Here is a 17,421-nt window from a genome sequence, read left to right as displayed (position 1 = left end):
TCTTTTTTGCACACTTTCCCCCGTCAAGAAGAAAAGAATGTTACGTCAAATAATGACTCCTCCAACTTCTAAAAAAAACTTGTGAGGATTCCAGAATCTTATACAAGAAAATGTAGGCAGAAGCACATAAGAAAGTGATTGCCCTAACAGAAACGAACGCCCTCGGGGATACTGCCCAAGATATAGTACTGCATGAGGGACTGAGGGCATGTGGTTGATGTCTCTGTGTCCCCTCTCGCAGCCCACAATAGGAGCATTACGAACCCCGTGTCCATGCCCCAGAAACGTGTGCTAATTCTCTAGGGGGTCGCTCAACAGGTACTATGCCCCGCTCTGCGTGCATCGTGCCGTAAGAGGCCGAAGAGGTAGGCCATGTGACAGGTGGCCGTGCCGTCGACAAGGGTATCATCTTCGAATCGGCCATCGAAGTCCTGCTTGCTGCGGACCCACGTGCGGATTCCAGGCTTTCGCGAGTTGCCTCGGGTCCGTGCCAAGCTGCCTTTCGATCTTGATCAGGGGCTGTGAGAAAAGACGTGCGGAACGCATGCGGAGATGTTGGCCTCGTAGGCATCTGTCCTGCAGGTACCAGGCGAGTATAGTGGTCACGGAAGAAGTCTCGCTCGGAGCGGTAGAAGTCGCGCTCCTGAGTCAATGCCCGAATCTCTTGTGTTTGTCTCTGCAGAGCCTCGGCTTGCTTCCTTATCTCGTCCTGCTGCGCAGTGATCTTCTGTTCCATTTGCATTTCGTTCCTCTTGCGGTTGCGGAATCTTCTTGAGGCGTCACTGTTAGCCTTCCGCTTCTCCGCCTGCTGCGACGAGCCCGATTTCGTATCGACGAAACACGGAATCATGCCAGGGGGTGGTGGCTCAGCCGACTCGTCCCCAGGCCGCGGTACTGCCATGGCAGGAGGTAGCCGGCTCGCCGCATCTCCTGTTGTATATGAAGTATTTCCGAACGAAGGTGTGTGATGTGGCATGGGAGCCACTGCTGTTGCCGGAGACGATCGACCAAATTGACTGTAAGTCGATACCGGCGTTGTTGGACTGGTTTCCTGAGAACTCGGATGAGGTGTGTGGTTGCCACTCACTTGGCGGCTATGGAAAGTTGGAGTTGATTGCACCGAGACTGGGGCCAGGATTGGGGCTGAACCCGGGTGAGAGGAGGTCGATACGGGGTGCCCTGGAACAGAGTCGATATAATGGGGCGAGCTGGGACCTCTGGAGTACGAGCTCAGGTGTGATTTTTGAGAGAGTGGAGACTGGGCCGGTCCAGCCTTCAAGCTCAAGCTACCCCCAAGAGGAGGGAATCGAGCTGATGGCGATGCAGGCGCTATAATCGGATGGATTCTGACCCCGGGAGAGGAGGAAAGTCGCTTAGCTGGGTGGAGTGTAGGCGAGGGAAGATGCATCGTCGGCGAGGACGGGTGTCGAGTGTGTGAAGAAAAAGCTGCAGTCGACTGTCCTTCCCCATGACTTTCCCAGCCGTTTTCTGGTTTGATGCTCGGCACCTTGGACGGAGGATTAAGAATCGATTCCACGCCAATGGGACGAGACTGCCCAGTCGAATTCAATGCATACCCCAACGGGTCAGATGATTGCCAGGAGAAAGGTCGCGAACGAACATGATCTGAGCTATCCGAGTCATCGTCCAGGCGAGGTCTTTTCCGTTCGAGCGAACCGCGACTCTCGGACGAACGAGTATCGCCTATGGAGGGAGCAGAAACAGGGGGCGACATGTGCTCCAAATCTCTCAGTACCGATTGTTGAGATGATCCTGGGCATGGCGGGGCTCCTCCTCTCTCCAGGTGAGCTGGAGATTGACGAAGAGGAGCCTGAGAGAAGGAGCCGGTTGGTTGGGCGAGAGGAAAACCAGGCAGCGAATGATATTGGGACGAAGAATGCACCGGACTGGAGTATGGAAGATTGGCCAACACACTGAGTCCTAGGGTAGCCACGGTGACGGAAAGGCTGATTAGGAGCCCAAAAGAAGACGAGAAAAAGGAGGGAAGTATAGGCTGGGCTTGGGTGGTTGAGAAAGGAACACGGGCAGCGGATGTCGTGCGCAATGGAGAATCCTTATACACCCAATCCTTTCGGTTCTGGCTTGTATCCCGTGAGAATGAATTGACCGCGTCAATCAACACTACAGTATATTCTGTGCCCAGCAAGATTTACTCGATTGCCGCCGGATATCGTTGAAATCACCAATGTTCAATGTATGATGTGAGAGAACAAGAAAATCAAGTCAATTGAGAATCGATACCCAGTATCTGTATAGTGGAGCCGAGTTATCAGAGTCAAGGCACGCTTGATAGAAAAGGCAGTGAAAGAAGACAAGTTCGGTGAGTCAGACAACGTCTCGATCAGTGAGGAAAGAAGAAGGAAGTAGAAAGTAAGTTCAAATCACAAGGGGAACGCAAATGATTATGGTAGTGTTGAAGGCGGAGGAGGAGGCGATTAGGATGGTAGTAGTAGGTTGGTAGGCAGGTAAGTGGGTTAGGTATGGTACTAATCCTAATTATTTTTTCTCTCTTATGGGATTGAATTGATTTTATTTCATCTGATTATTGCTAACGGAACGGATCTGCTTCCCAGCACAAGCATAAGTGAGCTGTTGACAGCAGAGAAAGAAGTACAATCTTTTCGGCGGTGTGAAACGGAAGGCGATGTTTGGTAGTGAATAATAAATGGGGAATCAAAATAAGAACAGCAGCAGCAGCAGCAAGCGGGTGTGGGACCCATGGATTTTAGTTAGTTTAATTAGTTTAAGAGAAAAGAAGAGGGAACCCAGAGGCATGGGTTGGGGAATGGGGAGGGGGGCGAGGATCTTGGGTCGACGATGAACAACAAGTATGTAAGAACACTTTGCGTTAGACCAAAGATTATTTTAATCAAGAAAAGAAAAGAAAATGAAAACAAAAAATCAATCATCAATCAATTTAAATAGAAAAAGAAAAGAGGAGAAAACAAAAGAAAAGAGATCATGGCATCACACAAAGAGTGACGCACAGGCAGCTCACGCAGCTGGTAAGGGGGGAGAGAGAGAGAGAGGTGGATTTTCCATGACTGCAAGCCTAACTTGGTCGGTCTGTCCCTACTAACTACTGCTTAGCGACATACATACATGCATGAATACATCCATCCATCCATACATACATACATACATACTGTACAGGCATACATACATACACCGTACATACAGCCTACATACAGCCTACATACAGCACCTTTATATTTTTGATCTTTCTTCTTCCTCTTTTTACTAAATCCTGTTCGGACTCAGGACTCAGGAGCCATGCATCTGAATATACGTGGATCTTGATTATCCACCCGACTAGCTCTACCTCAATCTTGGGTAAATTAGACTACAGCAACCTACTTCCTTGAGAGTTCTAAAGTCCCACGCCCAATTGATGATCCATAAAAACAACTTATGGTGGAGACCACGACACACAGGTACATGCTCATACATATACAGAGTACGGAGTACAATCAACTCAGACAGTCAGACGTATTGTACATGCATGCATGCATAGATACCTGTCTGGGACTTTTGTCTAGTCCGGGTGCAGTTCCAACGATCTAGTCTTCATCCGTCAAAAGTACTTGCTTGGTACCAAAGAGGGAGGAGAAGGAGAGCGCCATCGTGATGGGTCTCGGGGAAGACGGAAACCCTCCCTCGAAACTACGTAAGCGGTAAAAGCTGTTCCAAATTCGGAGGTAAGTATTGATTGTCAGGTGGGAAACTTGAAATCAGAGAGACCATGAAGACAAAAAAATTGTAAAAAAAGAAAAATATTCAGAAATAAAAAAAAGGGTCTATCCAGGCTCCGAAGAGAACAGCATTACCCGGAGCTTCCAGGTTTGAACAAGGCCCCGGGCCTACTCTCTCAGTACACTCACTAGGTATAGTGTACCTATGCTATAAGTTACCAGTTAACTCAGGTTATCTAGAAGTTACCTAGAAGGATATGTCAGTCGACCTATCATTTATCTGGCCATGACAGTATCACCTTTCCTGCTAGGTGATTCATTTCCTCATCACACAAGCTATGTTGATTCATCCGGTTAACTTTGGGGCGAATATTTAGGAGGCTCGGGATTTGTAGAGTATTTCTTTCAGGATCCCTCAGCCTCCATGAAGTCCTGTCCGTCTTGAGAAACGAATCACCCTAACCAACTCCATCGTTCACTAGTGAGATCACTAGAGGCGGCTAACTATGGGATTGGGGATTGGGGACATGCAGGTGAACCGGAAGCTTTTTGTATGGGCGCCCGTCAATTTGGGTCGGTGGAGGTCCCCGAGAGGTCGTGCTTCCCCTAGACTAGCTCAGCAGCAGCTTGAGGGCGAAACTTGCAAGATACCCGCTCGCTCAAGCCGTCGGTCGGGGTGGAAAGAAGTACAGGGCAGGTACCGACCGAGAGTGTGGGATCGAGGAAAGCAATCAAGCGGTAAGTAATGTATGTCAGTACGGAGGACTACACTGTAATATATATCCATCCGTATGACCATTTCACATACTGCATGCAGCCTGTATTATAGCGGTAATCCAAAACATCTGCCGGTTGCCACTTACCGCCTGGGGGAACACTGAGAGGAGGAGAAGGTCGACCCATTGGCAATCAACTACAGATTGGCCCTCGGAAGGATCTTGTCTCTTTGACATCCTGCCTGTCTCACGACGATCTCTGGACTTGTTTGTTGGTGTGCGAATCGAGTCAGTTGCGATGATGGCATTTGGCCTGGCCCCCACTGAGTTTGCCGATGTCAATTGTCTCGTTCACCCCCAGCATTTTGGCCTCGATTGGTAACTAATTCTAATGAGGTAACGTAACAAGCATGCCCAGTGGCTCTAATAGATTCATTGAGGGAAAACGACACAGATCATCAGATGAAGCGAGGTTGGCCATGTCAAAGCGATGAAGACAGAGTGTACTGCCGGACCGTACAGGCTGCTGCACTGGAAAGAAGTTGGTATAGATATAAACAGACACCCGGTACATAGGCCTATAGTACAGAGGTAACCTTTTGCACTTTCCTTCTGGGGCCCGAAGCACTCGGTTGATATCCATGACTACTAGTATCGACTGAATGGCCAAGTGATATTTATTATTGATTGAATGACCGTACCACAATGACCAGCAACCGTGGATAAATGGGACATTAACCCCCCAGCATTCATCCATGTCTATCTATCTATCTACCTCAAACATGACGGAGTAGGAAAAGACCATCTGCTCCATCCTGCCAAAGAAAGCCAAACCAAGCCCGTCGTCTAGTTAGCAGCGGCAAATGGGGCGGACGAGCAGACTTTCTTCCATTCAGGTGGCAGATTTGTCCCGAATCACGATGTTTTGCATGCATGCGGGAAGATAACATACTTTCCAAAGTTCAAGTTTCAAATCACCTTTCAATCCTTCTTTCTGGGCAGCCGGGTCTAACCCCCGACCCCCCCCCCTCTCTCAGTCCCCAATCAGTTCCCCTAATATTTGCCTTCCCCTCATCTCTTTCCGCCAGTGCGGATGTCAGCCGGAGAAGGGTCAGTTAGTACCAGACTACCAGTACTCAATAGCTTGAACTAAAAAAGAAAAATAAATATGGAAGGACTCCATAAACTGTGGATAGTCACCAGAACTCCGATGTCATCTGCTGATCCCCGTTGTTCACCCGGCCAGCTGTCTTGAGTTAAACTCGCGGACCGCATCCTTTGCCAGCCGTGTGACTGGAATGGGAGTAACGAGTAGTTAACCACGATCAAGGTACTTTATGGATGGCTCAGCTTTGGCTAACACCAAACACGAGTCGATTGGGCTGAGCCCGATACTAGGATTGGGATTGGTCAGGAACCTGGAATGGGAAAGTCTCGTCCGTTAAGTTAGTTTGGTTGATTGCACGCAGGCAGCAGAGCAGACAGGTCATCAAGCCTCACGGATCATCCCTCTGGGGTCGACTTCTGAGTGGTCCACGCAGGGGACTGTTGTTGTATTCCTTCCGGCACCGCTGCTGCTCAATTCCTCTGATACTTACACGGGAGACAGGAGTATGTCTGTGAAATCGGGCCAAAGCGAAGAGGAGGCGGCCAGGAGAGTGTTTCAGCTACGTCATTGGGCATCAATCACAGATCATAAAGCTTCTCGAGATCGCAAGGCAATGCTGCCCTTGATTCCTCCATCTACTCTATGAGAAAGAGATAAGGTATACCCCCGACTGTGATCCAACCAATTTGCTTCGTGGTCCGGGATGTTATAATTCCACGATGCTATTGTACTTACTGAGTATATCATCTTACGCTGACCCGGGGGATGATCCCCAAGCTACGGATGTCAATCGTTTCAACACAGCCCACTGCGGGTCGCATCGAGCGAACTAGATACGTCGAGTGTGGTTGCTAAGCTCTTGATAATATTGGACGGCCAACAGCCCGGTCAGCCATCTGCAAACGGGATCTCTCACAGGTGCACCTGCCACCTGGGCTTAGGCATTCAATACAGATTGCATCAAGACGGATTAACTACGGCACTTCCGACAGACAGTAGGCAACAATGCATTAAGTACACTGTGTGTAATGTCCGGATATTGTTTGAAAGGAGACAACAGCAACGAGAAAGAGAGCTCTAGATCTGTCAACCGTATGCCGGCAAAGATCGGTGAGCTGCTTCTGCAGAATAAAGCAGCAAATTACTTGCAGAAAGCCCGAGGTGTTCCGCGGGGACCTGACTGGCTAGAACCCCGTCAGAGAATAGGAACTGTCGATCAATTAGGTTGTCTGTCCACTTGCTTCCTTTTTGTCAGAAAAAGGAAAAACAAATATCGGATTTCTTGTGCGACTCTACTGGTTCATCAAATGGATGCCGTCGCATAGTCGGCGTGTCGAGCATGTAGAAGCCAACGAAGGACCGGACAGAGACGCTATCAGCTCTCGTTCCGGGCGCATTTTCAAGATTTTATCACTCATGCCTTCTGTGAGACGACATCAGACAACTATGAATGCACAAGGTTTTTCATATAGAACAGAGTGGAACCTCGTGGCTCATCTGACTTTGCTCATTTATTTCCTGGCTCTTTTGGTCTGATGACGAAGACCAAGGAAGAACGAGGTCTGTTCCTCCCTTCTGGAAGAACCAGACCAGTTAACTAGTGGTCGTAAAGGGGTTGGCTAGTAGTACCGGGATCACCGTGGACCAGCAAGCTACCCTAGGTTTTGGGTCCGGTCCGGCGCCATGGGAGGTCGTTGAGGTCCAGCCAGCCTCCAAGGTTGAGCCTTGATCTTTCACCTCCAGGCTCCCGGATCCCGAACTCCAGAAACTCACAAGCGCTTGGTTGACTAAATGGAAGGTGTGTGGTGGTAAACTACCTACTGTACGCACCTCGTCATTCGCAAGCACCTGTAGGCGGGAAGTGGAGACCAGATATTCCGGACTGATTGCGATTCATCCGTTTGCTTCATGTCGACGCAGCTGGCACCGGATACCTTCTCCGATTCCTCGTCCTTTTGTCGCCTGCGAGCTCGCTTGGTGTGGAAGCCAGTCTGATTGATGCATTTGTGTTTCCTGGATGCTTCCCGCCAGTTTTCTGAGCACTCTTGAACACTGCTGAGCACACTTGTGGAGTGGGCCGTCCGATCGGAGAACGTGTGCCACGAGAAACATGGCGGACAGGTAGATAATTACTTAGTCTAGTGACTCTAGTCCGTAGTCTAGTCCATGCAGATGGGATCACTTGGCGGGGTTGGAAAAGAGAGTGTGGAGCCCGATCGGAACGGGCTGTGAGGTGGCCCAGAAATATGAAGAGACGGTGAGAAAAACCCTCTGGAGTGATAGGAAACAGCGAACAAACAAACAAACAAACATGAACCGAGGGGTTTAATGTATTACTGGCTCTCTCAGGATCCGGAGTTGAATGTCCGCAACTCAGCAGCAATTTTTCTTATGCAGAGCATAGTCCATTTCAGATAAAATTTCAGTTGTCAATGGCTTTGTTTGGAGCATGTTTACTTTTTTCTTTGTCTCCCTTTCGATTCTTTCTTTCTCCCATTCGCGTGCGTGTTGGGGCTGCCGTTCCCCGCTAATACCGCTTAACTTATCACTTGAGAAGGATCGAGAAAACCATCGGACCAGCAGTGCCCACAAGCCATGGCAGGAAAAGTCCATCGCATTTTCCATTTCCTATCTTGGCTGTGGTCCGCCGCTAAGTGAGACTAGATGAAGAATCCCGGTGGAATGGCATTAGCTTACGGAGTCTGAGTAGTTTGACGACTACTGAAGCCTGGATGGACGTATGTCCCTACGGAGTCTTGCATCGCAGGTCTCCACTTTATTTGTGCATGGTCTGTTAGTGCACATCGAACTCGGGCCCTGCAGCTGTGAAAATTACGAGTATCCATTTTGGCCGGGTGCGTACCCTTCCTTTCTCTCTCCGAGGGGCTCTTTTAAGGCGTGCTGAATGTACAGCCTGGAGCATATTGTAGGTTAGCATGTGGATGTATACACAGTCAGGGTACAGTCATTTCACCGACAGGCAAGCCCCGCGAGATCCACAAACTCAACACAACTTCGAACATACTCCGGAGTAGCGGCCTCTAACTGCAGCCGCGGAAGGTTGTGAGAAGCAACTCAACTCACCTTAGCTTTTGTCGTCCCCGGTTCTCTCGATGCGCTATCATCCATCCCGCTGCTGCGATGGCTCGCAGTAGTGGAATTCACTTATGCTTGCAGGTCGTGCTGACCCGGTCGAGGAAAATAGCTAATCATGCTCGATGGTTGACAATGGGATTCTTGAACCCGTCTGCAGGAAAAAAAAGGGCTAGCCCCGTCTAGATCCCAAGGTGGCACTGCCGTAGCGTGCATTTTCTGTGCTGCACATGCATGCAATAACATTCACACCACCTGTTGGCTTCCTTCCGCTCGATGCTCAGGGCTCCCGATTAACTTTGGGAGCTGGGGAGAAGGGGAGTTCGGGGAACTGGGAATCGCTTCCAATTCGGAGAGGAGATCAGAATCACGCATAGATGATTGTCCCTCTAGTTCACCGTAATTGCTGGGTGTGGTTCCCACTCCGGGGGCTGCACGCTTCGATCCGGTGTTGTCGGCGACCTCTATTTAGGAATTCGCATTGACCGCGATGTCTGCGTATACCTGCATACTACTAGCTACATCTAGAGAAACAAGCACAGTAATTGGGCCCGTCTTTTCTGTGTATCTGCCAGGTGCTTCCGCTGGCCTGTCTTATTGATTTTTAATCACGGGCGAGATCGATCCGGACAGTCTAGATTTACAATGTACTGTACTGTACTTATCACCAGAGGGCTCATATCTTGTTTCCAAGAGTCGACAGTTGTGACTTCTTGAATCCGTTCATTGGTTTGGAACGACGCATGTATGATACCAGGCCATGCACTCATTTGTACTCTGTATTCTACATAAGACTATTTAATCTGAATGTACTGAGGCGTGGATTATGACAGTCTAAAGGCGCATGAGATTTCAAACTGTTGGAAAGCAGAAGGACCTGCAGTACCTGAAAAGGAAGTCGCGGTGGCCGTCGAACTCGGTAGTGTTAGACATCGATCCCTTCTACACACTCTACTTTGCCCTGCTAGAAATACTCATGGATTGACTGACCTCACTTACTGACTGACCGAGTGGGTCTGCTGACTTCCTTCCACTCTTTCTTTCTTTTTCTCTTCTTCTTCTACATCTGCCCCACCCCTTGCATTTATTCCCCCGCATGGAGACGACAACAACAACAACAATAATCAAACAGCATTATCCCTTGTCTCCGTGCCTTTGGTTGGAGAGGTGTAGATGCACTCTGCACATGTCTTTTCCTGTTCTATTTCTGGACCTCGGATGCATTCAACTGACATATTCTGATCAGACTGTGTGTCTCACAGAGTTCGTTCTTCCCATCGCAGCCGGACGCCAATTCCCGTTCTCCGTCCGAGTCGAGTAGGCTTCCTTGGTGACTGCCTGATTGAACGCTTCGAACCAGGACAATCCTTATGTGCCTTCCATACTTGCTCTGCTACACAATGTCGCTCTTCATATGCGGGTCCTATAAACAAGTTCGCGTCTCCATTGTGGCCCCTTCAAAGGGCGCTTGGTCTAAAAGCCTACACACAGAGCAGCTCCCCGTCAAAGTATACTTTTTTCTACAACTCTTTGAATGCTAGGTTATCACCATGAGATCAGTCCTGGAAGCGGAACTGATTCTTTGGCTTTCCTCTGACACCGACATCCACGCAATAAAGCCGTCCCCCATACCGGATAGAGTTGGGAAGCTGCTCATCGTTCACATCGTCCTTGGCAGTTGTGATAAAGAGCTCGGTCCCGACAAATGTTGGACAAGTAATGTTTCGTGTAGGCAGGATCACTTCGCCAATCACTTTTCCCGCCGGCGAGATGCGTATGATCTTCCCGCCGCCATATATGGCACTCCAGAGGCAGCCTTCCTCATCGATGGCAAATCCATCGGGCTCCTTGGGCTCCCCAATATCAAAGTGAACCCTGCGGTTGCTGATTGCTCCGGTCTTCGCATCGAAGTCGAAGGCAAAAATCTTACCAGTAGGGGAGTCGGTCAGGTACATGGTGTCATCCGCAGGGTTCCAGCCAATCCCGTTGGGGATCGTCAGCTGTTCAACCATCCGATGGAGTTTCAAGTCGGGATCTAGCCGGAACAGTACCCCTTCGTTGGTAGGCTTCTGGATCTTGGGGTCATTCATGGCCCCGGCCCAGAATCGCCCGTGGCTGTCGACTGCTCCGTCGTTGAAACGCATCCTGTTTTGATGGCGTTGTCGATGAGTCAGATTCACGCCTTCGAGTTGTGCAGATCCCGACTTCTGACACCTACCTGTGGTCCCTGTCTGGGTCGTCCCATGCTCTGCGGATATACGACAGCTTGCCGGTGTCGCGATTGATCAGGGCGAATCCATGTTTGGCGGCCGCGACGATCTGGTCCTTGTGGGAATCTCCGGCATTGGCGATGTTGGCAGTCACCCTGCAGTCCCGACCCGCGGGTTAGCCTCGAAGCTGTGCTGGGAGTAGACACCCTGTAAGGAAGGCTATCGGACAGGCGACGCACCCAATGGAAGCAGACGTGTCCAAAATCCGCAAGGAGTCTGGCCCTTCGGCAAGGTTCAAAGCGTATAATTTCTGTTCCCAGATGTCGACAAAGCGAAACTCATTCCTGGTCTCATCATGGAACGGACCCTCCAATAAAGTGCCTGCTATGTCGACGTACGGCTGGATCAAGAAAGAAGAGTAAGAATCATGCTGTTATGCTCAAACCCCACATGGGCCATGTTCATTCGCCCGGAAAAGGTCCAGTTCTAAATCCGCGTACCTCGGAGACCGTCCATCTCTGGAAGGCTGACATTCTGAATGATCGACCAACAAGGATTCTGAAGTTTTGGACAATTCAGTTTCGGGAGCACCCGTGGTCTGAGCTGTATCGGAAAGTTATGGCCGGCTTTGGATATATGTGCGACAGTTATTGTCAATGGAGAACAACATGTGTTGGGAGCGCACTGAGGGGAAGATAGGGAAGGTCGACTTGAGTGTGACGGCTGATCAGTTGGTGCGTGGCACACGGTTGCCAAGACAAACCCCACAGGAACCTCATTGAAAACGCGATTATTTTGCTGTCCCGCTCCTTCGCCAGCAGCAGCAGCAGCAGCTCCTCATGGTCAGTGGGTCGAGCTGGGTCAGCCATCCCTGTTTCGACTTAGGGCCCCAAGGCCAGAGGGCGAGGGGGGAGGGGAGTGGATAACTGCCCATCGGGCCACCACTTCCGTGCCAAAGCAGTCGTCGACGGTCGAACACACCGATTGCTAGCACTAAATAACACACACTAACTGGATGGCATCTATCGATTCCGACTCGAATCGATCTAGAGTCTGGGCCCGGGAATTTCTCCAGTTTTGCTGCAGAATTTGCTGCGTGTCGTGCCAATTATTAGCGTCTACTTCTAGGAATCCAGAAATATGTCCGCGTCCATGGCCTCTAACGGTCCAGAAAAGGAACATGATGCATACATGCGCCCCTTCGTCTATTGAGCGATTCGAGCCCTCAGGTTTCCGGAGTGGGTATATTATTTATTGGATATTCACCACCAAGCATGTCCCCACCCATTGGAGCTATCACCTGTCAAGTGAGTTATCAGCTACCTTACCTACGGTATTTACGGTACCTGTAGACGCTAAATTACAGGCAGCCCTGTCACAACCAAACGTGGTCACTCAGAATGGTTTTATGTGCCGAGAAAAAGCAATTCTCAGGGAAGGTCAAGATTTGGAATTGAATGAAAGGGACTAACTCCCCAGCTATCTCTGAAGCACGAAGGAAAAGTACATTATGTACCCACCAACAAGACCGTTTGATTCTGAGCAGGCAGCGAATGTCACACCATGTTACCGGCCCAGACCCAGTTGTGCGCAGTGACAGGATGCGGGCAGACTTCCCGTGTTCCGCCTCAATTTGTCCCAAACAAGGCTCCTGGTGGAGTCTATCTTGGACGGGCCGATAACTGCGGACAAATAGGAAATCACCCGGCTGCTTTCCCTTGGGGCTTGTGCTATGCGGCAGCTTGCTCCCAGCGCTTGAAGCAGTCTGCGTGACAGCAAGCAAGGCGAGTCCCCTCAATGCCTCGAAAGTGTTCCATGGACGCAGACACGGCATATCCGCCCGCCCCAGGGTCCCAGACCTCGGGACTTTGAAGGGAAATGTTTACCAGTTTACCTACAATTCAGAGGACGAGGCCCACCTAGTGTACCTTTCGAGCCTACAGCCGTGACCGCGACCGATTACGAGTGGTTTTCTTGCATTGGTCCCCGATTTGTGGCCTGCGTCTGGGGTCCGTGTCATGGCCGGTCCATGGAATGTGGGCAGAGCTCCAGGCCAGTCCCGCCATGTGTCTGACGGCGAAAGGCGGATCGCCCCAGATAGGCAAGGTGAGAGATATAGTGGAATGGTTGAGCAGCTGTTGAGCGCCTGAAATGCTTCCACAAAGTTCCTCGGTCCTTCGGGGAGGGAGGCCGCGCTAAGCCAGATGATGGACCACCTGCTGGGTTTCTGTTCATCTAGTCTAATCGCCCTGGTTGGTGAATCACAGCCCCGTCACTCAGCCATGTCCAGCTGGTTTAGCAGTGGTGCCGTGATCGGGTTCCGACGACTCAATCCACAGTGAACGGATTAAACTTGATCTCCAGCCCTCTGGGGTGATCGTCGCTATGATGCTAATCATGAACCCGAAGCAGTAGAAGGGCGAAGTAGACTGAGGTCATTCTGAATCAATTCATGGGGCCCGGGGAGTCTTTGGGAAAGGCTCTATGCAGCGCATGGCCAGCCGCTGCATTGATTGACGGTCGGACAGATGGAGAGCGCCCAACATTGGGTCGTCCGGCGCACAGTAGACAAACCTAAGGGCGCAACCTTAATGAGCGGTGGTTCATAGCCAGCACCCGGCGGGGAATGAAGACGCCAGCTCAACGGCGATGCATCACCTAAACGGACAGGGCAGTACCTGCAGGAGGCAAACACGACTGATATTTGAGACAGATAAGTTACAAAGTGGACCACTGAATCGCGCTGTCTGGGAGCGAGTGGAAAATGCGGTGTACAGGCCACCACTCAGTCATGCCCGAGAAGACAACACTACCTATGTTACCGCACTCTGGCCTGGGAATTTTCCGACCGTTGCGAATGATGAGGGATCACATCGATTCTGGATTTGTGCAGCTCTGGGGGCTCTTCGCCCTCTCGTTTGACGTTTCGATGTCCAAAACCGTCCAAGCACCATCCTGGATACTTGAGCAGCAAGTCACCATTTTAAGGGCGAGCCCATTAGGCCCAGGCAGCCTCACATGATCGATTCTTCATGCATGACAACGCAGCTCACATGGGGGTGAGGTGCAGCAACTGCAGATAGGACTTTGGGGAGGGGAAAGGGTGTGGAATACCCTGTCAATTCGGTACGGAGCTAAACGTACCATGTTTTGCAAGCTGTATTACCGCTGTATGGTAACTTACCGTCATCATACCCCCAATTTTCGGTATGACATCTGGCTCGATTGATTGATTGACCAAACAGCACTTAATCAGGGTATGACGACCTGACTGATTCCGATCCAGTCAGGCCCACTTTCATTGACCGGCTCGACTATGAGATCGGGGGCCCGCAAGACTGGAATCATGGCGTAGTCATTCTCAACGAGTTCGCTGCACCGTACAACCGAAGCTTGCATCAAACATAAGAGAAAATACGGAAAAGAAAAAGCAGGACCCATATGGTTACGCTGGGCCGGGTCACTCAGATAGGCTTGATCTGTTTGTAAGCAAGACAGTGCGTTGATTGCGTCGAATCGAGAATCATATCCCTCACCCCAGTCGGATCCTGCCACGACATACTCCCTCCCATACACAACAGATGGCCAGATGACTAGTGTCCTGAGATATGCATCCAGAGGCGGGGAAAGGGTGAGGGGCAAGCTACACATGCGTGTACCCTCGCCGTGAGTAGTACCTGGGTCGGTCAGATAGGTACCTAATTCGTACCCTATGGGGGAGGGAGTTGCTGAAGTGGCAAATCAGAGAGGCCCACTGAGATAAAAATTGGTGGGAGAAGTTGATCTTATTGGTGGAGGAGGCGGTGGATATCTGTGTTCTTTTGGGAATTTCATGCATTAGTTCAGAGGTGGTTCAGAGGTAGTTCAGAGGTATAGTTCGGGCGTGTTGGGGAGAGGTGTTCTTTAGACTTGAGGATGCACGGCTTACTCCTTGGTCCGTAGTGTAGCAGGACAGCTGGAGGACTGGAGAAAGAGTCGAATGCTTGTCCTTGAATGGTCACTGCAAGACCTCTCTCTCGTGCTTCTCTTCTGGGAGTGCTGTACATTCGCAAAATAAGGAGATGGTACTTTTTACCTCTGCTATGGCAACGTCATATGCTGTTTATAGACTGCAGTTGGTCGGTTTGGACAGTTACTGTGTAGCAAGTCGATTGACTGCCTGAGGCCCGGAAGTGACTTCTACTGAATACCAACTACCTTTCCACTGAACGATGTCCAGTAAAGGAAGAAGCTCAAGAATGAACCACCACTTCCAAAACTACTAGAAACCGGATTGATATCTATATCACCCCTCGAAACTCAGACCTCAACATGATACTACCAAGGCTTTCCGCGCATGCTTGCTCCAAAATTGGGCTCCCTTCGCTGCTGCATCGGCTTAGAAGGCCATTCGAAGGGTGCTTGTTGGGTGCGCGCGCGTGGATCTCTTTTCTGCTGTGAAGATTAGGGGGGCTGGGTGGCTGTTGGATTTACATTTATGCTGTTCATGCATGTACCGAGTAGATGCTGGTTGGGCTATACATGCAGCAAGATGTGGAAAGGGTGGCGGATGAGGATATATAAGGGGGGGGGGGGGGGGGCTTCCCTACATCTCTAATCTACATGTCTAGTATGGAGACGTGAGTGTGTCCGTCCGGGGTCCTTGAAGCTGGGAGTATGTCATCGTAAGGACTGGATGGAGCTGATATAGCTTGGTTCTGTGAGACAGTTGAGGCAATGGTATGTCTGAAGAATGGGTGATGCTGGTTGTGTAGGCTGTTGCTCTCTTCCTCCCTGTGCTTCGGAGTTCTCGGTGCACGTACAGCGTGAGGATATCGTGATGAAGAAGCTGCTTATAATTTAGACTAGCGCGTCTCTTATCTTGCAAGTCGTAGGCATATCCGAGAGCTGGACCTCATTCAAACCAAGTGTATAAATATAAAAATGCATGCATATAAGTCTACAACTCCAGCTTACCTCTTACCAACATAACTTTATCCGTACCCAATAACATACTCCATGTTCATCACCTAGGCCTAAACAAGGCAGCGTTCACCAGTCTATATTGTGCAGACTTAATCCGCACCAGCATAACCGATCACCCCTGAGATTACACTATGTAGCTTACTGCTTCTTGACTATGTGCAAATGATGGTTCGGTGGCCCCTAAACGATTCAAACCCAACCGCGCAAACGCGAGAACTCACATCACCTACAGTATACAGTATACAGTGTACCGTTACTGTACATGTACATGTACATACACACACATACACATGTATGCATGTAGTGCAGTGCAGCGCAGCGCAGCGCAGCTTATGCATGCACGCATGTAAGTACAGTACAGCAACAGTAAGCATCTATCTTGCATCCTCTTTCTCGATTCTTAGGATTGAGGCTCGACAATTGACTGTCCGTTTTTTTGGGGGGCTACGGTGGGTTTGTGCTGTGGGCTTTTACCCCCCCCCCCTTGCTTCTTCCACCATGCATCAAAGAACTTTTTCCTTTCTGGAAGTGCTTTTGCATGCTTGGGAAGGAGAGTCTGGGTTGGGGAATGAGGGGCGGTGTCTTGTACTTCGTACTCTTGATACTCTGGATGCATGCTGCTGGACATGTTCTCTTTCTTTGTTCCTCCTCCTCCTCCTTCTTCTTCTTCTTCTTCTTCTTCTTCTTCTCTTCTGTTGGTCTATTTTTTCGTTGATTGTTGCTTTTGGGGTTGGTTTGGGTCTGGGTCCGAGGTGTTAGATGATAGATGGTAACCTGTTTCTCAGTCTGAATGTCTGTGTGATGCGATGAGGAAGCTGTGATCCTTCTATTCATCTGAGTCAGGTGGCTCCTGAGCATGAGTTGGACTGCTTGACCCGCTATGTGTGGAGCAGAAAAGGATTGTCATAACCTTGGGGGCTCGGGTCAAGAGTACTGGGTACTGGGCACTGACTGAAGGGTGAATTGCATCAAGGAAGAAAAGAAACCAAGACTAGAGCTGATCAGAGCTCTCGCCTTTTCCGCTTAGACGTGTTGACGTATGTATCGGTTGGATTTCCACTGTGCTGTACTTCCATTCCCTATGTACACTACCATATATTGGGATCCGGATCGCATTCGTATTCTGTACCACCACCACCACCACTGCTACTAGTAAGTAAGTGTTAGCATCTCAGGGATGCATGTCGATGAGATCCAGCCCGCCACACAGGTGGGTTCGACGTAACGCAACGCAACGCAACGTAAGCATGCAGCGGATGGATTTGCGAAGGGGATCTGCTCGGCGCTGCTCTTAGTATTCATGCAGGTAGCCCTTGGGTCGTGTAACTGGTTCTCTTTTCTCTGGTTCTCTCTCTCTGTCCCTGTGTGTGTGTGAGTGTGTGTCTTTTGATTCTGGGTAATGTAAAAGCGCAGTGCATAAGGCGTGGCTTTGAGTTGGTTACTGCCGTCGGTGATGCTTTCGCCTGCCGTAAACTTGGTTGTGGATTGTCTTGTTGTCCATTCCATTGTAGGCATCGAATCCGTAGCCCGCGGCGTCGATGCGGGAAGATCTTGCATGTCGGTTCGTATACGTATACGCAAGCTTAGATGATCTACCGTGCAAGCATTCCGTTCTT

General features: G+C 50.1%; 2 protein-coding genes across 2 annotated transcripts; both read right to left on the bottom strand.

Moving 5' to 3' along the window:
* Positions 1-154: 154 nt before the first annotated feature.
* Positions 155-2,145, bottom strand: BO72DRAFT_165722 (uncharacterized protein). The gene has a single exon (XM_040939341.1). The coding sequence runs from the start codon at positions 1,733-1,735 to the stop codon at positions 257-259; it is 1,479 nt and encodes a 492-aa protein (XP_040799684.1). The 5' UTR covers positions 1,736-2,145; the 3' UTR covers positions 155-256.
* A 7,638-nt stretch (positions 2,146-9,783) lies between these two features.
* On the bottom strand, positions 9,784-10,779 carry BO72DRAFT_449661 (SMP-30/gluconolactonase/LRE family protein). The gene has a single exon (XM_040945073.1). The coding sequence runs from the start codon at positions 10,772-10,774 to the stop codon at positions 10,187-10,189; it is 588 nt and encodes a 195-aa protein (XP_040799683.1). The 5' UTR covers positions 10,775-10,779; the 3' UTR covers positions 9,784-10,186.
* Positions 10,780-17,421: the final 6,642 nt, after the last annotated feature.

The sequence above is a fragment of the Aspergillus fijiensis genome (genome assembly GCF_003184825.1).
Source record: "Aspergillus fijiensis CBS 313.89 unplaced genomic scaffold BO72scaffold_35, whole genome shotgun sequence".
NCBI classification, from domain to species: domain Eukaryota; kingdom Fungi; phylum Ascomycota; class Eurotiomycetes; order Eurotiales; family Aspergillaceae; genus Aspergillus; species Aspergillus fijiensis.
Note: the sequence above shows the minus strand (reverse complement) of the source record. Positions and strands in the feature narration are given on the sequence as shown.